Genomic DNA, 24,782 nt, shown 5'->3' on the forward strand with positions numbered 1-24,782 from the left:
CATAGGAATGTGCTTGTGGTTGTAACAATTTCTAGGGGGCCATTCATGGTGGAGATTGTGAGGGTAGTGCTCCTACAGTTGAAAGGAGAAATTCTTCCATTATTACTTTAAAAACAGGATTCAGGAAATAATGGCAACTCTGCAGATGTAGTCCAGGAGCCTTCCAGACTATCCTCAAATCTTTCTACTTTTGCCTATGGGTCAAGACACAATAAAAAAAAAATTGGTGCCTGAAAGGGTCTTTCTACACCATTAAAAGTATTAGAGGCCGGGCGCGGTGGCTCAAGCCTGTAATCCCAGCACTTTGGGAGGCCGAGACGGGAGGATCACGAGGTCAGGAGATCGAGACCATCCTGGCTAACACGGTGAAACCCCGTCTCTACTAAAAACTACAAAAAACTAGCCAGGCGGGCGCCTGTAGTCCCAGCTACTCGGGAGGCTGAGGCAGGAGAATGGCGTAAACCCAGGAGGCGGAGCTTGCAGTGAGCTGAGATCCGGCCACTGCACTCCAGCCTGGGCGACAGAGCCAGACTCCGTCTCAAAAAAAAAAAAAAAAAAAAAAAGTATTAGAAAGGTCAATAGTATTAGAAAGGTTTTAACAAAACCATTTTTAAAATTAATACATAGACTACTTATAGTTGTAATAACCAAGTAAGTTTGGAAAGTGTGTAAAACCAGCAGCAAGGGCTTCTGAAACTAACATGCCAACATGTGTGTATATGTGTGTGTGTGTATGCACATATGTGTGCATTGTGTGCCTGTGTGCACACATGCGTGGTTGTGCACACATGTATGCATGTATGTGCCTTGTGTCATTGTGTGTGTAGATATGCATGTATGTTCATTAGTATTAATATTCAAGATAAGTTCAAAGAAATCATCTTTTCAAGCCCTGAGGATACAACCAAGCAGTGAAGAAAGCACAAAGTTGCATTAAGTTCTTTATGCTTCTTTAGATCTTGCTCTATAAAACTAACATTTCTAGATTAAGCATAAGAGAATTTAGTAAATCTTGGTGGGGTGCGGTGGCTCACGCCTGTAATCCTAGCACTTTGGAAGTCTGAGGTAGGCAGATCACTTCAGATCAGGAGTTCAAGACCAGCCTGGGCAACATGGTGAAACCCTGTCTCTTCCAAAAATACAAAAATTAGCTGGGTGTGGTGGTGCATGCCTGTAATCCCAGCTACTCGGGAGGCTGAGGCACGAGAATCACTTGAACCCAGGAGGTGCCAGTTGCAGTGAGCCAAGATCACACAATACTGTACTCCAGCCTGGGCAACAGAGCAAGACCCTATCTCAAAAAAAAGAAAGAAAGAAAGAAAGAAAGAAAGAAAGAAAGAAAGAGAGAGAAAAAAAGAGACAATGAATTCAGTAAATCTCATGCTTATTTGTTTTAATAGTATAATAAAAATGATTCTAAAGTTCATATGACAGAATAGATGGGTAAGAGTAAAAGCGCTGAAAATGAAGAGTAATAAAAGCTTAGTTTAATAGGCAATGAGGCTGGTCACGGTGGCTCACGCCTGTAATCTCAGCATTTTGGGAGGCTGAGGCCAGTGGATCACTTGAAGTCAGGAGTTCGAGACCAGCCTGGCCAACATGATGAAACACTGCCTCTACTAAAAATACAAAAATTAGGCTGGGCATGGTGGCTCACGCGTATAATCCTAGCACTTTGGAAGGTCAAGGTGGGCGGATCACCTGAGGTCAGGAGTATGAGACTAGTCTGACCAACATGGAGAAACCTTGTCTCTACTAAAAATACAAAAATTAGCTGGGCATGGTGTTACATGCCTGTAACTCCAGCTACTCGGGAGGCTGAGGCAGGAGAATCACTTGAACCCATGAGGCGGAGGTCGCGGTGAGCCAAGGTCATGCTGTTGCACCCTAGCCTGGGCAACAAGAGCGAAACCCATCTCAAAAATAAATAAATAAATAAATACAAAAATTAGCCGGGTGTGGTGGTGCATGCCTGTAATCCCAGCTACGCGGGTGGCTGAAGCAGGAGAATTGCTTGAACCCAGGAGGTGCAGGTTGCAGTGAGCCAAGATCGCACCACTGCACTCCAGACTGGGCTACAGAGGGAAACTATATCTCAAAAAAATAAAAGGATAATGAGATGCATAATACTATTATAATGTAAGTAATTTTAATACAGCTGTGTAAAAGTAGGCAGTTAGATCAATGAAACAGAATAGCCAGCCCACAAACAGGTCCAATCTCCCACTCACAGATGCCAGAACTTCACATACAATAAAAGAGGGGTCAGTAAAGAATGAATCAAGAAGGCAAAGATCACTCACAGTTAATGGTGATATGAATGACTACTTACTATTTTGGAAAAAAACCCAGTTAGATCATCATCTCCTAGCATATACTAAAATAAACTCCAACTTAAATAATTAAACATAAACATTTTAAGCTGTTAAATTGAATTGAAAATTAAACTTTTATTGGATGAAGATTTTTGTAAGCTTAGAAGCAATGAAAGAAATTGTGAAGGAAAAGAATCCCATTTAACTATGTAAAAATGGAAACTTCTGGAAAGAAAAACTTGGTATTATTATTATTATTAGTTTTGAGACGGAGTCTCACTTTGTTGCCCAGGCTGGAGTGCAGTGGCTCACACAACCTCCGCCTCCTGGGTTCAAGAGATTTTCCTGCCTCCGCCTTCTGAGTAGCTGGGACTACAGATGCGCGCCACCATGCGTGGCTAATTTTTGTATTTTTAGTAGAGATGGGGTTTCACTATGTTGGCCAGGCTGGTCTCGAACTCCTGACCTTGTGATCCGCCCACCTCGGCCTCCCAAAGTGCTGGGATTACAGGCTTGAGACACGACGCCCAGCCGAAAAATTGGTATTATTAAGTGGAAAAATATATTATCATCAAGTCTTTGTCATTTTATCACTTCTGTAGTCACACAAAGCTAATAAGAAGACAACAATTTGATTGAAAGCAAATAGTTAAAAATTAGTTTATGATGTAATGTCACTGTGTTGCAGCTTTTATTAAGCAGTTTGCATTGCATGGTTTACATAGAAATTCAAAACACGTCACAGAGACCGTTTGGGAGGTTAGCTATTTTTAAAAGAACACTGATACTGTAAATGTTATTTTCCTGTTGGAAAACGAAATCGAGTGGTAACAGAGGAGTCATCCTTATCATATCTGCACAATTTCCCATTCCTATAATTATAGGTCTCACCAGTTCACTCCTACCCAAGCATGGACACTCATTTAAACTAAGGGCTACCAACTGAATTTGACTAATGAATGTAGCAATAACCACCTACTGAAAATTAATCTAAAATGTAAGAAATCACAGGAACTTTGAAAGTTGACACCACTCCTCTGTAAAATACCTGTTTAAGTCTCTATAAAGCTCTAACATTACCCTGTGTGTATAAAAGTTATCAATTTGTTTAGTAATGCCTGGCAATGGAAATGGTTATTTTTGACTAATTTACTCCTAGACAACTCACTTAGGGCCACAGATAAAGTTTAAATTTTATGGGAAAAAATGCCAATGACAAGTAAAGCAAGTATAACTGGCTGAAATGACTGAGTTTTTAAAAGTCAGAAAAAAACAGAATTGCTAAAATATGCATGTAAAATTATGTGACTACAGATGCATATCTGTGTTTCTTCTTTCTGCACTATGGAAGTCATTTCAACACACTTCCTTGATTTCTTGCCCCAGCTACCAGGAAATTCAGGGCTAATGTTAGTATTCAAATGCTAAATCCTTAAGTCTGATTGGTTTGCAATCTCTTTCTAACATTTCTTATTTTAATTTTCCCATGTTTTAAAACTGTAATCATTAAAAATTCCTTTTGGAAGAAGGAGGGATGGGCATTTAAAATATATTTCAATGAATAATACAGTCCCCTACTATGAAAGCCCTTAATCAGTAAAAATTTATTGAATGTCTGTTACATACTATGGACTCTGTTAGGGCTGAGGATACTTTGTGAAACAAAACAGTCAGGGTCCCTGGTCTCATATATGACAGGAAGGTTGGGGGAGAAAAGCCATATGATGGCAGAGGTGATAATGAACAGGTAAATAAATATATACATAATTATAAAGTGTGATGAGCAGGTAAGTACCCTGGAGGAAACAAGCAAGAGAATGGACTCCCTGTGCCTTGGGTGGTCAGGAAAGGCCTCTTAAAGAAGGTGATGTTTAAATTTAACCTGATGAAGAAGGACCTGCCATAAAAAGGGGAAGTAAAAGAACTTTCCAGGCCAACTGAACAGCAAGTACAAAATCCCTGAGATAGGAAAGACCTCGATGAGTTCTAGATACTTTTAAAAAAGCAAAACAATGGAGAATGGTGGGCAAGGAAGGAAGCGGAGCAAGGTAAGGCTGGACAGTTGGGCTGGGGACAGACTGTGAAGAGACTTGTAGGTTATGGCAAAATGGTAGGTGAGCCACTGAATGGTTCGGGGTGGGGTAGGGTGGGGTAGAGCTGGGAGCTAGCATGGGACAGGAACATTTTACATTTTGACAAGTCCACTATAGCTGCAGACTAGAGAATCAGCTGGAACAGGGAAAAAGCAAGTGAGTGATCCTTGCAGGGCTCCCAGGGACAGAGAGGTGGACAGTTCTGAAGGCAAACTGACAGGAGCTGCTGATGGGGTGGGTGCAGGGGATTCAAGGAGTCAGGATGATGCTCAGGTTTCTTGACTAGGCAACAAGGTGGTAGGTGGTACCATTTAGTCTATCCCTAGGAAATGAAATTATTTACCCCACACTCAGCTTTTTCAGTTATTGATCATTTTCTAGTAATCTAAGGACACCAAGGATTAGAGATGAGAAGAAATTCATACAAGGCTACAAATGATTTATCCTAGAAACATGGAAATTATGTCTTCCATGGGCACTGACAGGAAACTTTCTCTCTTTGTTTTTCTCTTTCTCAAGCACTTGGAAAGCAAAACTCCCTAGACACAAGGGAAGATGTTTAATATCATTAACCACCAGGGAAATGCAGACAAAAACCCCAATGGGACACCACTCACACCCACTAGGATGGCTACAATAAAAGAGATAACAGCAAGTGTTGGCAAAGATGTAGAGGCACTGGAACTCTCATATACTGCTGGTGGAAATGTAGAATTATATGGCCACTCTGGGAAACAGTCTGGCAGTTCCTCAAAAGACTAAACACATAGTTGTTATGTGGCCCAACTATTCCACTTCTAAGTATATACTCAGGAGAACTGAAAATATATGTTCAAACAAAAACTTTTACACAAATGTTCATGGCAGCATTATTCATAATTGTCCAAAAGTGGAAACAACTCAAATGCTCATATCACATACATGTCTGTCTATCTATCTATCTATCTATCTATCTATCTATCTATCTATCTATCTATCCATCCTTATTTGGCTTTATATATCAACCCAAATGTTTATGTTAAATCAACTGATGAAATGAACAAAGAAAATATTCCATAATGGAATATTATTTGACAATAAAACAGAATGAAATACCAATTCACACTATGACATGTCATACTGATCCATGTCAGTATGATAAGCAAAATAAGATAAGCAAAAAAAGAACACATTATGCTAAGTAAAATAATATTTTATGCTAAGCGAAAGAAGCAAGTCACAAAAGAACACATACTGTATAATTCCATTTATGTGAAATATCCAAGATAGGCAAATCTATAGAGATAGAAAGTAGCATGGTGGCACGTGCCTGCAGTACCAGCTACGTGGGAGGCTGAGACATGAGAATTGCTTGAACCTGGGAGGCAGAGGCTGTAGTGAGCTGAGATTGCACCACTGCACTCCACCCTGGGCAACAGAGTGAGACTGTCTCAAAAAAGAATAAAAGAAAGTAAATTAGTGGTTACCTGGGACTGGCCGAGGGGAGAATAGGAAGTGACTGCTAAGGGGCACAGGGTTTCTTTTTATAGTATTGAAAACGTCCTAAAATTAGATAGGGGTGATGATTGTCACCTTTCATTTACAGTCTGTGAGAAGGCAAGATGTTAAGAGAGTTCCAAGGTCAAATATCTAGGCAACGTCAAGTTAAACAGGTCTCTTTTTCTGCAGGACTTCTCAGAGCCTTTAATCTGTATTATGTGCATAATGTGTATAATAAATCACCAAGTCAGGGGAGGCAGAAGTAGGATATAAGATGCATCATTTCTCAAACATATATGGCCACAGAATCTCTTCTAATGGAGCAGCATCACACAGCACTAGGTTTTGCAGACCCCACTGTGGGAAACAATGTGCTTAGCAGCTTTTCCATTCATTCATCAAGCACTACCTGACCACCTACAACACTCATGCAAGACAATCACTTTTGGGCTATAGAGATGAGGCCAGTCCTTCCCTGACCTCACAGAAGGCAGGTCTAGAAAGGAAATGAATGGGCTCCAATAAGTTGAAGGCACCAGGGGGAGCACAATGCCAATGCTACAAATAAAATACTATGGGGTCCCATGGAGAAATTCATCCTGACTCTAGACTGAGGAACACTTCATGGAAGACCCAGCACTTCAGCCAGGCCTTCAGCTGTGGGGGGTTCTGGCCACATGGAGATGGGAGGAAGGGATCTGGCCCAGGAGCCCAGGTCCAAGGGGTGAAAGAGAAGACAGGGTGCTTGTAGTAGAACAATAAATGTTCCCTTTAGCTGGAGCACACTGTGAAGGAAGCAGAAGACAAATAGCTGGAAAGGATTGCGGCTTCAAATGTCAGACCAAAAGTGTTTAAGCTTCCTCCTATAATAAATGGGGACCCATCCAAGCTTTCTGAGCATGGGGTAAGAGTGGTCCTAAACAAGTCACTCTTTGAGCCTGAGGTGTTTCATCTGTAAAATGGAGCTAATTCTACCAGCCCCATTTTATCTGACCTCGGTGAGTGAGGATCACAGAACTTGGCCACAAGGCAGTGGAGCCCTGAGCAAAGTTTATTACTCAGCAGCAGAACAGCTGTTTCCAGTTCCTTTGGAAGAATGTGTGTCTCAGAAACACCTGACACGTGATATTTCATCTCTGTGGCAGAGCCAGATGGGAAATCCAAGCAAAAATGAACGCTTGGAAACAGAACATATCTGAAAGTTCTCCTGTAGCAGACAAATCAGATCTGTATTTGATTTCATTTTATTTTCTTTAGAATGACATAGGGACTGCAAGGAAGGAACAGCCACTGGAAATGAAGACACGGAAAGAATATAAACAGCAGATTGCCTGACTTTCATGTCAAGTACAAAGACAAGAGGTGTGTGTGTGTGTGTGTGTGTGTGTGTGTGTGTGTGTGTGTGAGACAGAGAGATCAAAAGAGTGTATGTGTGAGTGTGTGCTCCAGAGAGTGTATATGCATGTGTGTACGAGTATGTATGAGTGTATTTCTGTGTGTATGTCTGTGTATGAGTATGTTTGTAAATGTTGTAAATGTGTATGAGAGTTGCAGTAAGTATGTCTGTGTGTGTGTAGGTACATGTTCGGGGTAGGGTACGGGGAAAAGCAATCCAGCAAAATTGCTGACTTATTTACACTGCTCCCACCATATGGTGTAAGAACAAAGCAAGCCAGAGACAGCAATCCCAAGGTGCGGCCAGGACCGGCACAAGCTCCTCCCCCTGAGACTCCAAACCTTTTTAGATAGAAATCTCTGCAAACCCAGGAGCCTTACCGGGCCGAGCTGTCCCGGGAGCGCCGAAGCCATCTTGCCACCATTTGTTCTATTCTATGTGCTTTCCGTGTCTGGAATAAACTGGTCTCCAGCTCTTCCATTTACCTAAAAGGAAGAAGAGTGTTCTTAAGGTGCTAACCAAAATATTATAAAGAGGATTTTGATAAATCAGGATGATGCTTCCTTTATTTGCCCATTGTAAGACACACTGATAAAATAACTAGCGTTCTCCTTTTGTCTAAAATCAACATAAACAGGTGCTCAGTGTCCACAGAGTGAACAACTTGAGCAACCCCCAATCTTGCAGCAAACAGACTGGGTTTGTGTCTTAAACAGTTAAACATAAGGATGAGAGAGTAAAATAGATAACATTTCTCAAACTTTGTGACTGTGACCCATAGGAAGAAATATGCCTTACCATGTGACACTGTCCTTCCCTGTCCCAACTATGTGTGCAACCCTGGACAATGCGGTTCAGTTTTGCCTGCATCAGGAACCCCATGGACATGGAAGCATTCTTCATCACGTTGTGCAGATTCCTCTGAGCGCTGCTGCTTTTGTTCAATCTTTTATATTTAATTTTTGAATAAGTATTTCACTTACATAATTCAACACTAGCTTATAAAAAAGATATACAGTTACTGTATTGTGTGCTGAAAAATTTAAGAGGGTAGATCTCAAGTTAAGTGTTCTTATCACAATAGAAAATATGTAGACAGTGAAAAGTCTGTCTATACCCTTCCTTGCTCCCACCCACCCAGTTCCCATGCCCATACGTAATCACTGCTCTTGTTCTCCATTTGTCCTTCCAGAGTTTTTCTTTCTTTCTTTTTTTTTTTTTTTTTTTTGAGATGGAGTCTCGCTCTGTCACCCAGGCTGGAGTGCAGTGGCACAGTCTTGGCCCACAGCAACCTCCACCTCCTGGGTTCAAGTTATTCTCCTGCCTCAGCCTCCCAAGTAGCTGGGACTACAGGCACATGCCTCTGCACCTGGCTAATTTTTGTATTTTTAGTAGAGATGGGGTTTCACGATGTTGGCCAGGCTAGTCTTGAACTTCTGACCTGAAGTGATCTGCCCTCCTCGGTCTCCCAAAGTGCTGGGATTACAGGCATGAGCCACCGCATCCAGCCTGTCTTATTCTTTTAAACAAATTATCTTGGAACACTTTTAGATGTATAAAAAGGTTACAAAGATAATACAGGGTTCCCATATCCCTTCATTCAGCTTTCCCTAATATTAACATCTTACATAATTATTGTACCTTTGTAAAAATTAAGAAATTAACATTCGGACAATATTATTAACTGAACTACAGGCTACGTTCAAATTTTACCAGTTTTTCACTAATGTGCTTTTTCTGTACCATGATCCAATCTAGGACACCATGTTGTATTTAGCCAGCTTTGCTAATTTTCCCCCAATGCCATTTCATCTGCTCTAGAGCAGCAGTCTCCAACCTTTGTGGCACCAGGGATTAGTTTTGCAGAAGACAATTTTTTCCCCAGACAGTGGGGGGATGGGATGAAACTGACATCATCCCAGATTATCAGGCATCAGATTCTCATAAGGAGCGTGCAACCTAGATCCTTCCCATGTGCATTTCACAATAGGGTTCGGGCTCCTATGAGAATCGAATGAGCTGCTGATCTGACAGAAGGCAGAGCTCAGGCGGTAATAAGCTCACTCCTGCTGTGGGTCCTGGTTCCTAACAGGCTGCGGACCAGTACTGGTCCACGGCCCGGGGGTTGGAGAACCCTGCTCTAGAGCATAAAAAGGTAAGATTCCTACATCTTTTTAAGGTACCAGTATAACATTGATACAAATTCTGACAAAAACAATATAATAATATAAAAATACAATCTCCCTTATGAAAATAAAAGTAAATACACCACATAAAACATTAGCACAGAGAACCCAACAGCAATCAACAGAGGAATCATGGGATCTATACCAGGGATACAAGGAAAGAGAACTAACCAGGTTATAAGAATGAAAACACCCTAACTGATCACTTTGAAAACCTGGAGACACACTTTTCAGGCATATGGAAGCCAAATACAAATTAGTGGGTAAAAAGGCTAACACGAACATAGGCTGTAACCAAAAACAAATTCCATTTAGATCAATGATAGTCAGTCTAGCTTTACTCTACAATGGGGACATGAGACCCGAACACTGTCTTCAGTTCTAGGCATCTCACTTTTTAAAAAATATAAAAAGAATAACAGAAAGTAGATTTCTGATTAAACACTGTGAATTGAGACAAGGTCTTAATTTCTTCTTCCTAAATCCTATAAATCACAGTAAAGAAATAAAAAACATGTAAACCGATAGGATAATGAATACAGAAGAGAAGACAACAATAGATGACAGATGTCGATAATGTTTGGAAGAGAGGCATCTGAAATAGAAGGAGTAAGTAAAACTCTTCGGTTTTCAAAACAAAGAAAACAGAAAGCTATGTTCCCTCAGAGGGGGATTCTGATGAAAAATATGCTGGTGGCTGGGCATGGTGGCTCAGGCCTATAATCCCAGCACTTCGGGAGGCTGAGGGGGAAGATTGCTTGAGTCCAGAAGTTCAAGACCAGCCTGGGTGACATGATGAAACCCCATCTCTACCAAAAATACAAAAATTAGCCAGGCATGGTGGCGCACACCTGTAGTCCTAGCTACTTGGGAGACTGAGGTGGAACGATTGTTTGAGTCTGGGAGGTGGAGGTTGCAGTAAGCTGAGATCATACCTCTGCACTCCAGCCTGGGCAACAGAGTGAGACCCTATCTCAAGAAAGAGAAAAGGGAAGGGAAGGGAAGGGAAGGAAAGGAAAAGGGAGGGGAGGGGAGGGGAGGGGAGGGGAGGGGAGGGGAGGGGAGGGGAGGGGAGGGGGGAAAGAAGTGCTGATTTGCCCAGTGGCTCAGGAATTAGGGGCAGTAAGTACAGGAGAAAGCAAGGATGAGCATAAGGCTGAAAATATGGAAATACCCACCTAGACAACTATCTCTTTCCCATCCTGCTGAAGACAAGAGGCTTATTTTTTGGAGAAAATGAACAAGAGAAGCTTGGGGAGACTAGGCACAATAGACGGTATAGGAATGAAAATAGAAGAAGTAAGTAAAACTATTCTAACTGAATGACAAGACCTCTAGCCCCTTCCTGTGCCCAGTTCTCTGAATACTGTCAGCGAGTACTTTATATCCTGCTATGGTTTGAATGTGTCCCTGAAGTTTATGTGTTGAAAACTTAATTTCCATTGCAACAGGGTCACGAAGGCTGTGTCCTCATGAATGGATTAATGCCATTACTGTGGGAGTGAGTTCCTGATAAAAGGATAACTTTGGCCTCTTTCCACGCTCTCTTGTGTGCTCTTTTGCCCTTCCACCTTCTTCCATGGGATGATACAGTAAGAAGGCCCTTACCAGATGCCAGCACCTCAATATTAGACTTTCCAGCCTCCAGAACTGTCAGAAATAAATTTCTTTTCTTTATAAATTACCCAGTCCATGATATTATATAGCAACACAAAACAGACTAAGACATGTCCCAAGCAAAAGATTAAAGAATCCTTCTCTGGAGGACTGAATAGCACCAGAGAAAAGACCTTCAGATACTGACATTTTCAAGATCCCTGCAGGGAAAAGGTAACTTGCTGCCAGATCATCTTGCATTGAAATGTATTAATCAGTGAGCCAGACCCATCATACAAAGTTTCCAATTATTTGTTTTACTGCTTTACTCTTACTTATGAATAAACATTTAAGGAAAGCATGCATTATAAAAAAACAGACCAAATCAAACAGAAAAATTCAGAAGAAACAGAGACAATGTAGAAAACAGATGGAAAAAAATCAATCTATAACTTAAATCTTCAAAAAGATAAAGTAGTATATTCACGAAACAAGAAGACGATTTTTTTAAAATAAACTATCAGAGAATAAGAATGAACACTTGGAAATTAAAAATAAGACAGCTAGAATAAAACATTCAATTATTAATAAAAACAGAAAAATATAGTCAATGAAAGACTGCAGGAAGAGAAACCAAAGCCAAAGACAGAGAAAACATAAAAGACAATAAATGTATAGTATCTGTCCAGGAAGTGTAATATTCATCTAATAAAGTTCCAGAAGTAGAAAATAAAGGAAATGGAGGTAAGGAAACTGCCAAATAATTTGATAAAAATTTCTCAAAGAACTTAAATTTTCAGATTAAGAATATATACTAATTGCCCACCCTAGAGAATGAAAAAAGACCCACATCAAGTAACAACATTGTAAAATTTCAGAAACTAGAAACAGAAAATATCTTCTAAACTTCCAGAGAGAGAAAAAAAAAGATCACATACAAACAATTGAAATTAAAAATGGCACTAAACTTCTCAGTAATAACAATGGAAGCTGGGAGCCATTGGAGTTCTCACATTTTTGAGGGAAAAGCATTCTCAATCTAGAATTCGATACCCTGTCAAACTACCAATCAAGTACAAAAGACATTTTTAGATGTTCAGGTCTCTAAAATTTTACCTTTCATACATCCTTTCTCAGGACGCTGACACAGGATGTGCTTCTGCAAAACAAGGAAGTAAGGAAAAAAGAAATGAGATCCAGGATATTAGGGATGGAACATAGATAAGAGGCAAAAGAAGCATCCCGGATGACCATGAGGGGATGCATTGAGGTAACACCTGTATAAAAGACCCAGAGAGCAACTATTGAGATGCGTGAAGACAGAGGTCTTAGGGAAAATAAATAGAAATGGATAAGTTGTCTGATGTGTTTGTGTAGAAAATTTCACTGAGAGGCTGTTGGGGCGTATGGGAGAATTAGCAATAAGCACATGAAAAACTAAGCCGATCAAAAACAGAGGGAATTATGAAATCCAAGGAAAATAAAAAGTTGTATAAGAAAATAAAATTATAGTTCACTGCTTGGCTCAGCAATTAACAATATTTACATTGTCACGATAATGTAAACACTGAAAAATGGTTTCTCAAGAACAGTGATGTAATGACACTGGAATGATATGGTGAAGGGAAGCAAGTGTAGTAGCCTAAGAGCTAAATCCTCATTTATCATAATAATTAGATAATGTCCAAAATTAATAAATTGGAAAATAAGAATGCAAGATATTTCTTAGAAATATGCAGGAAAATACCAGAGGAAATGACTAGAAGAGTTGAAAGAGCTTCTAAGAACAGAAATTAAAGGATGAGGAGGAGTGGGGCAGGAAATGCTGATTTCTATTATAAACCCTTAATACTATTTTATTAAATGATTTTTAATAATTTTTAACTTAGTTTTAAAAACTGAAGTAATATATACTTCTGGAAATATACACAGAAAAATATAATGAAAATAAAATCACTTACAATTAACTACAATCACTACCTCCCAATTAGTAAGTTAATTTTTCATTTTTCATGCTTACACATGTATATATGTTTCTTAATTAAAATGATATATTATACCTTCCCACTTATGATTTCATAAACATCATTCCATGTTAATATTTAAGCATTTACACCATCATTTAAAATGGTTATATGGTATTATTTTCTCTGACCATATCATAATTTATTTAATAAATCTATCATTGGACATTTATGTTGTTTCCAATTTTTCACTATTATGAAAGCTTTACAATAAAAATCCTTATTCATGGCAAATGGCTACTACTTCCCAGATATTTTTGGGGGGATAAATTCCTAGAAGTGAAATTACTGGACATAAACATATGTTCACTTTTAAGAATTTGGATGTATATTGTTGAATTGCCTCCAAGAAGTTACCAATTTGCACTCCTGCCAGGACAGACCTTTTGAATACTATTCCTTAAAAAAATTTTGCCAGTAGGATGGAAATTATTTACTTAAATATTTATATTTTGAAAACATAGAAGACAAAAGTAAATTACCCTCTATATTCTTATAAAAACTAGACATTGTCATTTTTTAAAATATTTGCTAATGAGATTGAAAGTAACGTTCAATTATTGGTTTAAATATATATTTATATATAATTAAATATATATTTGTATATAGGAAATGTATATACTTATATATATGTTTCCCATATAAAAATATATTTCCTGTATATATAGGAAAATATTTTAAAAATTAAGTATCACACATAAATCCATCACATTGAAAATTATACAAAATAAGCATCCTACTTCAAGTATCCAACCCATTCCCCTAGAGGTTAACACAGTTAACAATTTGGTATGTATTCATACTATCTTTGTCCTGAATTAATAGAGACCTATATCATGTATATTAACACATCTTTTCTACAAAAATAGAGTATTATACTCAGTAGTCTGTACTTTGTATTTTTTAACTTGCAAATATATCCTGTATATCTTTCCAGATCAGAACTATGTACAGCTGTGATTGGAAGTTATTTGATTACTAGCACAGCTCAACATTTTTCATGTGCTCCTGACAATTTGTGTTCATTTCTTATTGCTTTACTGTTTCTGATTTTTCCTTATTTTTCTGCTGGAATGTTTGCCTTCTTGTAGCCAATTTGTAAAAGCTCTTTCGTATAATAAGGATTATTTAATGTTCCTTTGCCAAGGATACAAAATAACATCATATTTCTTTGAGACTTACCATGGAGGATCAAGAATGTAGGTTATAGTGTCCTGACAAAACAGAGACTAAACACAGAAGACAGAAGAATAAATGTCTAGCAAAACCCATGGGATATTGTTTTCAAATATCAACTGCCCCAGTCAGGGCCCCTCTAGGATCAAGTCCATTGGAAATTCTGGGATATTGATATTAACTTGGTCTGTCTTACGTCTGAGCATCACGCTTTCCTATGGGGTCTAGGAAAGGAGATTTAAAAGCAAGTCATATGAAAACACATTGAAAAATCAAAGAATGTTTATTAAATAAAAACTTGGAGGTGGCCCACATGATCATGGTTCACAAAGAGCCCAAGGGCCACCATGTGGAAGACATATATTCTACATGATTCTGGAATTTAGAGACAGGATTAATGGGGAAATGCCACAGTGCGGGGGACTCCAGCTCAGACTAAGGCAAGAAATTCATGTTCCTCGTAGATCCAAGCATGGAATGAGTGTCCTCAAGAATTGTTAAGATCTCGGACACTGAAGGTATTCCAGGGGAGGCTGCATAAACTGCATGAATATAGCAGAAGGGACACAAGGATGGCATAGAGGGACATATCCATAGAATACATGGAGCAGATGACTCCTACAGTTCCTTCCATTCATGCAATCTGAGGTCTCCACTAGATCTAAGAGCCAGGCAAGATGGTCTCTGTTGCAGTCTGTCTCAAAATTCAAAGCCCCACATTACCCAGAGTAGTTGGAAATCCTGAAGTAAGCACAGCACTGGAAGAAGCGCGATGTCTGACCTCTACATTCTTATAGTTTCCACATGATTGCAGAGTTGTCAGGGATCTCAAACATATCCATCAGACTGAAGGCCATCGAGCCTTTCCATTCCTTTTGAAGGTCTTCAAACTACAGTGGTTACTTTTTAAGTAACTGCTGCCAAATACAATTTAGCTAATTGGTTTCTATAAACATACATGGTTCTAATTAAGAGAATTAATTTGTGTTATATATCTGGACTGTGGGTAGGCAGGTACCTTCATCCAGGGATCCCCAAAGACTAAACAAATGCCTACATCAACCAAGCCATTAAAAGTGCTCCATGACTCAGCAAGGTCTGAGCAGGAGAGTTTAAAGTCAAGAGAATGACCTGCTAATGGTTTTAATGTTAGCCTGTGGATTGCTGGGCTAATGGAAGGAAGTAAATGTCCATATCATCCAAAACGTTTGAATCTTCTCTACAGTCCCACTGCCAAGAAGTTATCTGGCCTCTTATGTTCTGTCATTCCCTGTTGAACCCATCTTATTGTTAGAAAGTTTCTTTACATAAAGCTGAATTCCATTCATCTACAGCTTTAGTCTTCCACACCAGTGCTGCCCTCTGGCCACTCCTACCACCACTGCCCCAAATAAATCAGCTCCCTTTCTGGATTTGAACATAGAAATCTTTCAGCCTTTCAGTCTCCTTTGTCCCAAATTAAACATCCTCAGCTCCTTCAACAGTTCCTTGTAATACAAGATCTTTTTAGAGCACACATCAACTTGGAAAAATACCTTAAAAGGCATGAACCCTCAAACTGAACACAATTCTGGTTGCCTGGAACAATGTGAATATAAAAAGGCAAACTCTCTCAAAATATTTTGTAAATGGAGAAGAAGACTAAATATGTCAAGGTGATAGCTATTTTAAATGCAAACAGACAATTAAAAGGGATACAAAAAGGTGATAATAAAAGACTTCAGGAAACTAGCACAAGCTATTGAGAAATGAAAACATCAGTGGAGGCAGCAAAAGATAAAAGAGAAACTGAAGTGCCCAAAATCACTTGCACTAAATTGAAATTGTAAATAAAACTAGATAGCACTTCAAGAAAAACTGTCAGGCATAGAACCAGATTGAGGATTTCAACTTACAAATAATAGGGCCAGCAGAGAACATGGAAAAGGAACACACAAAATTGTAATCAAAGAAATAATGAAAGGCAAATTTATTAAGCTGAAAAATAGGTTTCAAAAATAAAGAGCACAAAATACAACTCTCAGATATGCCTCAAGGAAGACTCTTCACATATCAACTCAAATTTTTAAACTGCAAAGATTAAAGAATCATCCTTAAAACCTGTGTTTAAAAAGGAAAAGAGAATGATCATTTGAAAAAGATTATGTTCATATATTTTGCAGCATATTATTCAGGTATTGACTCAAGTTCATTATCTTTCTCTCTGGGAGATGTAAAAGTTTTATAAGTGCTACTTGAGACACTGTTCTTGAAAGACATCTCGGCTGGGCACGGTGGCTCATGCCTATAATCCAAGCACTTTGAGAGGCTGAGCAGGGAGGATTGTTTCAGCCCAGGAGTTTGAGACCAGCCTGGGCAACATAGTGAAATCCTGTCTGTACTGAAAATAAAAAAAGTTAGCTGAACGTGGTGGTGCACACCTGTAATCCCAGCTAATCGGGAGACTGAGGTAGGAGAATCACCTGGGCCCAGGAGGTTGAGGCTGCAGTGAGCCATGATCATGCCACTGCACTCCAGCTTGGGTGACAGAGTAAGACCCTGTTTCTAAATAAATAAATAAATAAATAAATAAATAAATAAATAAATACTGGGGAATCATGCTTGACTCTTTTCCTGTTTTGTGTTCCACATGGATTCAGTCACCAAATTCTGTTGATCTTGGTCCCAATTGTCTTAATCTGTCACCTCCTCTCCTTTCTCAGTGCTACTGCCTGAGTTCAAACTTTCATTCTATCTGAAGTACTACAATAACCCCCAGCCAGTCTCCTTACTCTTCATCAATCTGTCCTCCATGTGACTGCCAGAGTGATATAAAATGTAAGTCTAATCACATCACTTTTATTTTCAAAATCCTCCAGTGGTTCCTCTTCATCTTTAGGATAAAGTCTGAGCTCAAGAATTATAGTAATATCAATAGCACGACTATGCCAACAACATTACCACTTACTATGTGCCAGGCACTAGGCTAAGCAATGTACACAGGTTATCTTATTTAATGCTTTTAATAATTCTCATTTACAAAAAAAGGAAACTGAGGCATGAAGAAGTTAAGTAACCTGGCTAAGAGCACACAGCAAAGAAGTGGCAGAACTGGAATTAAAAATCAGATTAGCTTGCTTGTCTCTGAAGCTGGACTCAGCCATTCCATCCCACTGCCTCCCCCCTGGCCTTGGGATGGCAGCCAAAGCCCTTTGTGATCTGGCCCTGCCTACCTGACAACTTCATCTCCCTCACACAACACTCTGCAGAACTGTATTACCTGTTGTTCCCCCGAAAGGCCTTGGTTTCTCATGCCCTCATGTCTCTGCAGATACTGTTCCTTTGCCTAGTCCATATCCCCTGCCTGCACACCCATCAAATTCCTATTCGCACTTCAATGAACAGGCACAGTAGTGGACTGGATTAGCACAGAACACTCCCCTCTCCAGCTTGTTTTCTCATCTGTAAAAACAATGATAATGATCCCTGCCCAGCTATCCATCAGGGTTGGTGTAAGGCTTACATTGCATTATGCTGTGACAATGCTTTGAAAACTATAAAGTTCTATGGAAATGTGCCCAAGAAACATCTCTTTTTCTGAGGTAGTGTGAGCTCAGTTGTGTGACCAAATTTGTGTGTGGCAAAAGTTTGAAGTAGAAGAAGTCGATTTCTGCCACAAAAAGGAATGAGGTCCTGATGCATGGTACAGCATGGATAAACCTTGAAAGCATTATGCTAAGTGAAAGAAGCCAGACACAAAAGGCTACATGATTTCATATAAATGTCAGACTCCATTTATATGAAATGTCCAGAACAGGCAAATGTATAGAGATAGATAGAAAATTGATTAGTGGTTGTGAAGGCAGTGAAGAAGGGAAATGAGAACTGACTGCTAATGGGTAACAGATGTCTTTTTAAGGTGACAAAAATGTCCTAGAATTAGACAGTGGTGATAGCTGCACAATTTTGTGAATATTCTAAAAACCAATAATTGTATAATTTAAAGGGTCAATTTGATGGTATGTGAATTGTATCTTAATTTTAAAAAGAAAAGAAAAAAACGCTTATTTCTGGTGCCCAGCTTCACCCTTCTGTCCTCCTTTCCTTGCCAGTAAGTAATAACCCCAACTCTGTAAGGAATCTGTTTTTCTCACTTTTCCCCCATTTCATCTTAATAAAACCCTATAAGCATTAGAAGCACCTGGAAGACTGGTTAAAGCATAGATGTCTGAGCCACAGAGTTTCTGGTTCCGGAGGGCTAGGGTAGGGCCCAAGAATTTGCATTTCTAACGTCCCTCCAGATAAAACCTAGGGAATGCTGAAAAGAGCACTGAACTAGACATCAGGACACCTGGTTTCCTTCCTGGCTTTGCCATTAATTAAGCCTAGAATTGCACAAGTTGCCAAGCCTCTGGTTATGCCTTTATCTCAACATTGCATTTCTCTAAGTATCTGCCGATTGTAAAATTGTATTATGTTGTCACTGAAGTCTTCCAAGGATCCCCATCCTTAAAATCCAACATCTTCCTGGATGTCCAACTCCGTCTCCCACCACTGCCCCCAAAAGACTGCTCTCTTGGCCAATTTGGGGAAGGAAGGAAACTAACACTTTCACCTGTAGATATCACTCCTCATGACAGCCCCACATAGTAGGAATCCATAACTCCATTTGGAAGACAAGAGATTGAGGCTTGGAGAGGTTAAAAAACTTCCTCAAAGTGGCCTAGGGGAACCCAAGGCCCATCCTTCTCCCATCATGTAATTCTCTGTTTCGAAGCTTCTCTGTCTCTCAAAAAAAGCCCCTAGGTAGCCCCTCTTGAGTCTTTGTTCTGATCTCTCCCACTTTCCAGGACTTATTCAAATCCTATGTAACTGTCAACAGTTAGCTCAAACCCACCACATTTAGGACGGGTTCCTGGCCACCCACCTACCATGTTTCACCAGGTTACCCAATCACAGAGCTGCTGTGTGTAGTCTTGCTCTTCCAACAGCCTGTAACCATCTCCTTTATGCTCTTGTCTTGTGTTTTCTTTTTTTTTTTTTTTTTTTTTTTTTTTTTGAGACGGAGTCTCGTCGCCCGGGCTGGAGTGCAGTGGCCGGATCTCAGCTCACTGCAAGCTCCGCCTCCGGGGTTTACGCCATTCTCCTGCCTCAGCCTCCCGAATAGCTGGGACTACAGGCACCCGCCACCTCGCCCGGCTAGTTTTTTTTTGTATTTTTTTAGTAGAGACGGGGTTTCACCGTGTTAGCCAGGATGGTCTCGATCTCCTGACCTCGTGATCCGCCCGCCTGGGCCTCCCAAAGTGCTGGGATTACAGGCTTGAGCCACCGCGCCCGGCCTGTCTTGTGTTTTCTAACTTCATATGGATTCAGGTCTTGTTTTCTGTCCCTCAGATTGTAAACTCCTTGAGGGTAAGGGAGAAAAGTACCCTGCTTCTTTACAGTCCCTGCAGAGCCTAGCAGAATGCCTTCAGCTCAATCAAGATTTGTTGAATTAATAACAGCAGGTTACAGATGTCTGAAATGCTATGCTAAGACGAGAACCCCAGAACAATAAGCAGCTATAACTACTGAACCTTCTAAGCCCAAAGAAAAGCTATTGGCAGATATTTTAGGGAAGTTCACATTACATTTCTAATGTCAATCATTTGATGTTGCCTTGGTTCATTACCATGATCATAGCTTAGTGAGAGATAATGGGCTCACACAGCTCCATGAATTTCTTAAAAAGAACTCAGATTACGATGATGCTTCATCAGAAAAATGACATTCTTAGAAAGCAAGGAAGGGGGACTTATCTATTAGACCACATGATTATTCCTCAAAGTGCAGTTACAACCAGGACCCCAGGAAGGAGTTTCAAACCTCTCTTCCCTACTCAGGGATCTCAGCCAAGTTTTTCACAGTATCACAGGCACTGATAGTTTAACCTCACAAGTCATTTCACCTGTGGCCATAAGAAGCCGAGGTAAAGCCAATTATTTCTTTTCTTTTCTTTCTTTTCTTTTCTTTTCTTTTTTCTTTTTTTTTTCTTTTTTTTTTTGAGACAAAGTCTGGCTTTGTCTCCCAGGCTGGAGTGCAGTGTCCCCATCTTGGCTCACTGAAGCCTCTGCCTCTTGGGTTCAAGTGATTCTCTCACCTCAGCCTCCAGAGTAGCTGGGATTACAGGCACATGCTACCACACTCGGCTAGTTTTCTTGTATTTTTAGTAGAGACAGAGGTCTTGTTATATTGCCCCAGCTGGTCTCAAATTCCTGGCCTCCAGTGATCCACCTGCCTTGGCTTCCCAAAGTACTGGGATTACAGGCATGAGCCACCGTGCCCAGCCCAAACTGTTTATTTTCATTTCTTATTTTGGGATGGCACTACATATCATTCTTGTTCCTCCTCCATCTTCCCTTCCCTCCTTTAAGCCTCTCTCTTCAACAGGAACCCCTCCCCTCTTTTTATTATAGAAAAGGGCATTGAATACCTGTAAGGGGGTTTATCATGGACCAGAGAAAAAACAAGGCTCACAGCTGGTTCTCTAGGTTTTCTGAGCCCTTCAATCATGTCAAGAAGTTCTGGCTGCCTGCATCCTCTGCCATCTCACCTTGCCTTGCACACCAGATGAAAAGGAGACGCAGGAGGTGGGAAAGCACCCGGACCCCTATCACCCAGGGCGGCATTCCCCAAATGACAATTGACCTCAAACTGCCCTCCTGGCTTTTGCCATGTTAGCAAACTGCCAGAACACCACACCTGCAAAACACGGTCTGCGTAAAACAGATTCTAGAATACAGTGCCTCCCATTTTAGCTTCATCCTAGACAATAGTACTCATTCAACCACAGGTTTGATGATGCTGCATATGTTTTTTTCTTGGTGCACATTAAAATAAATATATAGCAATTTAAACAAAAAGCACTCATTCACATATCCACTAAAACAGTCTTGAGTGTCGTGTGGTACAAAGACAAGCCTTTGGGAACACTAGTTCAGGGCATCGTCACGCCCCTCAGATTTCCCATCTGCCTAACAGGATTAGACGTCTCTTAGAAAGGGCTTAGCCTCTTATCTAGCTCAGTACAGATGGCCTCTGCATGGCCCTTTGAGAGCTACAGGGTGGCAACAGGAACAGACAGCTCTAATGGGGATCCAGGCTGTGCCTTTCTCTTGCTAGGGATCTGAGAGGATGGGGACCCCAGACCACTCCTAGTAGAAGACTGGAAGTTGGTCACACAAGTCATGCACTTTGCCGGATGAACAGTATCCCTAGAAAGGATGTGGGAAAGGGCTGAAACGAATACCAATGCCAACATTGGTGTTGCTGATGTGACCTGCAAGGCCTCACCTCACCATGTTTGTCTTACTGCTTACCCTCAAGCAGCCTCAGTGATGGGCGGCAAATAACATTGCTGAGGCAGCTGCGGCTGCTGAACCCCTTGCCTCCACCCTGGTGCAGGGAAAGAGCACTGTGCAGGGAGACAGGAGACCAGCAACCAGCTTCCTGCTCTACTCCCAGCTCGACACGCGACTCAAGTCACATCCCTTCCCTCTGTGGCTGTTTTCCTACCTGTAAAGGTAAGAGTTGCACATGGATAAAATTTGAAAATACTGTGCTTCATGAAAGGAGCCAGTCACAAAAGACCACATATTCTATGATCCCATTCATATGAAAGTCCAGTAGGGAACTCTGTAGAGACAGAAAAGAGATTAGCGGTTGCTTAGGGCTGGGGAAACAGGGCGTGGAGGAGTGACAGTGAAAGAGTAAAAGGTTTCTTTTAGAGGTGATGAAAATGTCCTTAAGTTGACCATGCTGATGTTAGTACATATCTGTGACTATACCAAAACCTCTGAATTGTATGCTTTGAATGAGTAAATTTCATGGTATATGAATTAGACCTCAATAAAGGTGTTTTATAAAAACAAATGCCATAAAAGGAGAAAAAGAAAAGTGATGGGGTTAGAAACATGACCTCAAAGCTCTTTCAAACCAGAAGTTTCTGACTCTCTTTAAACAAACTACAGTTCCCCAAATGCTTCTGGCCACCAGACTTCTCATCCGTTTTGGGCAGACTGCTGCTCTCTCAAAAGATGTTTGTCACCCAACAAACATCTGGCCCTATGCCAGTGTCTGTGGGGAGCAGGAAGATGCATCGGCCGCAGTGTCTGCCCGCCAGGAGCTCTAACACACGGTAGATGGCAAGACCATGAGAGAGGGCTGCATGGAGGGGAGGGGCTCAGAAGAAGGGGGATCACCTCTAGGTCAGGGGAGCACCAAGATTGGAGGCTTCTCCATGCCAGAAGCACCTGTGCTGGGCCCTAAAAGGCTGATGAGGACCGTGGGGCCTGAGTAGCCTACTTGGAAAAGCTAAGGGCCCAGGCTGAGTGCAATCTACCTGGGGCTATTCTGGGCCCTGCCCTGACTTGGGAGGCTCACACAGAACATTAGGTTCCTGGAAAGTGCTTTGATGGCAGAAGTGCAGCTGACTCTGCAGTGACTGCAGGTCTTGCGATACCTTCACTTCCTTCATTTATTCTATAGATATTTATTCAGTATCCTCTATGTGCCTGGCACTGTTCTAGGTCTTGGGAGTCATTAGGAACAAAAAAGATGAGAGTCACTACCCTCCTGGAGCTTACATTCTAATACAGGTTCTCATTAGACAAGAAACAATGAACAAAAAGGAAATTAATTAAGACTGTCAGAAAGTGGTAAGTACGCCGGGTGCGGTGGCTTGTGCCTGTAATCACATCACTTTGGGAGGCCGAGGTGGGTGGATCACTTGAGGTCAGGAGTTCGAGACCAGCTTGGCCAACATGGTGAAACCGCGTCTCTACTAAAAATACAAAAATTAGCCAGATGTGATGGCACATGCCTGTAATCCCAGCTACTTGGGAGGCTGAGGAAGACAATCACTTGAACCTGGAGGTGGAGGTTGCAGTGAGCCGAGAATGCACCACTGCACTCCAGCCCGGGCAACAGATTGAGACTCCATCTAAAAAAAAAAAAGAAAGTGGTAAGCACTAGAGGGGAAAAGAGATAGAATTAGCATCAATGCCTTGAAGCTGGAGGTCAGGGGTAGGCGGAATTTTATTCACTCTGAGATCACCCGCACATATCTCCAGGGAGCTCTAGGGTTCTGCCCTTTCTTTCCAATTCTCTGAGTCAAATCTCTAGCCAAGGGCTTAGCCATGACACATCTAGACAAATGTCACCATGGGTCCTGTTTCCATTTCTTCCTCTCTGAATCAATGCTAATATCCACAGATTCAAGAAACACTCAATGATCATCAACAATGTGCCAAGTACAGGGGCTGTGGGGGACACTGAGATAAGCAGGCACAATTCTCACCCTCGAGGAGTCTGCAGTTCACTGGGGAAGTCAGACACACACACCTAACCAGAATTCAAAGCAAAAGAAAGGAAGTGATCTGCTAGCAACATGAGCAAAGGCTGCAAAGTTTTTGAACCATTATCTATAGTTTTCAAAGCACTCTCACGGGCAGATGATCTTGTTTGGTGGTCACATCATGGTATTCCTCCTTCGAAGCTTTCACAGTGCACTACTGGATTCACAGTTCTTCCCCAGTGACCTTTCATGTCAGCAGCACAGGCCTTGTCATGCCCTGGTTCCAACCCTGACTCTCACTAACCTTGTGCTAACCTTGCATCCTTGGACAAGTTACCTTAGCCTCCCTGAGCCTGTACTGTCATCTGTGAAATGGGGCTGACTTCACCTGCCCCACAGTAAATTAGATAATATACGTGAAGCTCTACCAGAATGCACGGCACAAAGGAAGTCCTCAATGACAGCAGCTATGATGTTATTCTTCATTTCAGAAGGCTATCCTCTTGAAGCTTAACTATTTCATCTGTCTTTTTGTCTTCCTAACTCAATTCCTAAACTGCATTTCTCTCCAATTGCCCTCAGTCCTAACCACCGGGTAATGAGTTACTGAATGAATGAATCAACCAACCAACCAACTGGAAATTGGAATATGGGAGAGAGAAAAGGCATGGACAACTCTCAGGTTTCTGGTTTGGATGACTGGGGATGGTGGTCCCTTTCACCAGGAAAGAAAACACTAGGAGAAGGGTGGGTTTGAGGAGTAAGATGAAGAGTTTGGTTGGGAAATGCTGAATTTGCAGTACTGAAGGACAGTCATCATGTCCAGTAGATAGTTTGAGCTAAAAATAATAATCTGACAGTCATCAGGTTGTAACCATGAGAATGAATAATTATCCTAAGAGATGCTGCATATCAAAACTGGGGCCTTTTACATAAGACCAATGCCCAGGTTCCACCCACCTACCCCCAGATGCTGATTCAGCTCAACTGGGGTGGGGCCTGGGCAGGGTTTGTTACAGGAGCCCTTGGTAATCGTAATGTACAGCTAGCGTTGAGAACCATTAGGGTAGGATGAGCAGAGCTGAGGAAGGAATGACGGTGACACCATTATTTTAGGGGCTGCAGAACCAAGGAAGTCATGGAAGGAAACTGAGAATGAATGATTACAGAGGCCTGATAAAAATCAAAGAAGCCTGGGGAGAAA

The 24,782-nt window shown here is 41.0% G+C and overlaps 1 protein-coding gene across 2 annotated transcripts in view; it reads right to left on the reverse strand.

Annotated features, from left to right (window-relative positions):
* FRMPD1 (FERM and PDZ domain containing 1) overlaps positions 1-24,782 on the reverse strand; it is a 98,854-nt gene that overhangs the window by 46,337 nt on the left and 27,735 nt on the right. For both annotated transcript variants that reach the window (XM_005581268.5, XM_065530326.2), the window contains exon 2: positions 7,664-7,768. In XM_005581268.5, coding sequence (XP_005581325.3) covers positions 7,664-7,764 — 101 coding nt within the window. In that variant the 5' untranslated portion in view covers positions 7,765-7,768. The remainder of the gene's footprint in view (positions 1-7,663; positions 7,769-24,782) is intronic.

Source organism: Macaca fascicularis, chromosome 15 (genome assembly GCF_037993035.2).
Source record: "Macaca fascicularis isolate 582-1 chromosome 15, T2T-MFA8v1.1".
NCBI classification, from domain to species: domain Eukaryota; kingdom Metazoa; phylum Chordata; class Mammalia; order Primates; family Cercopithecidae; genus Macaca; species Macaca fascicularis.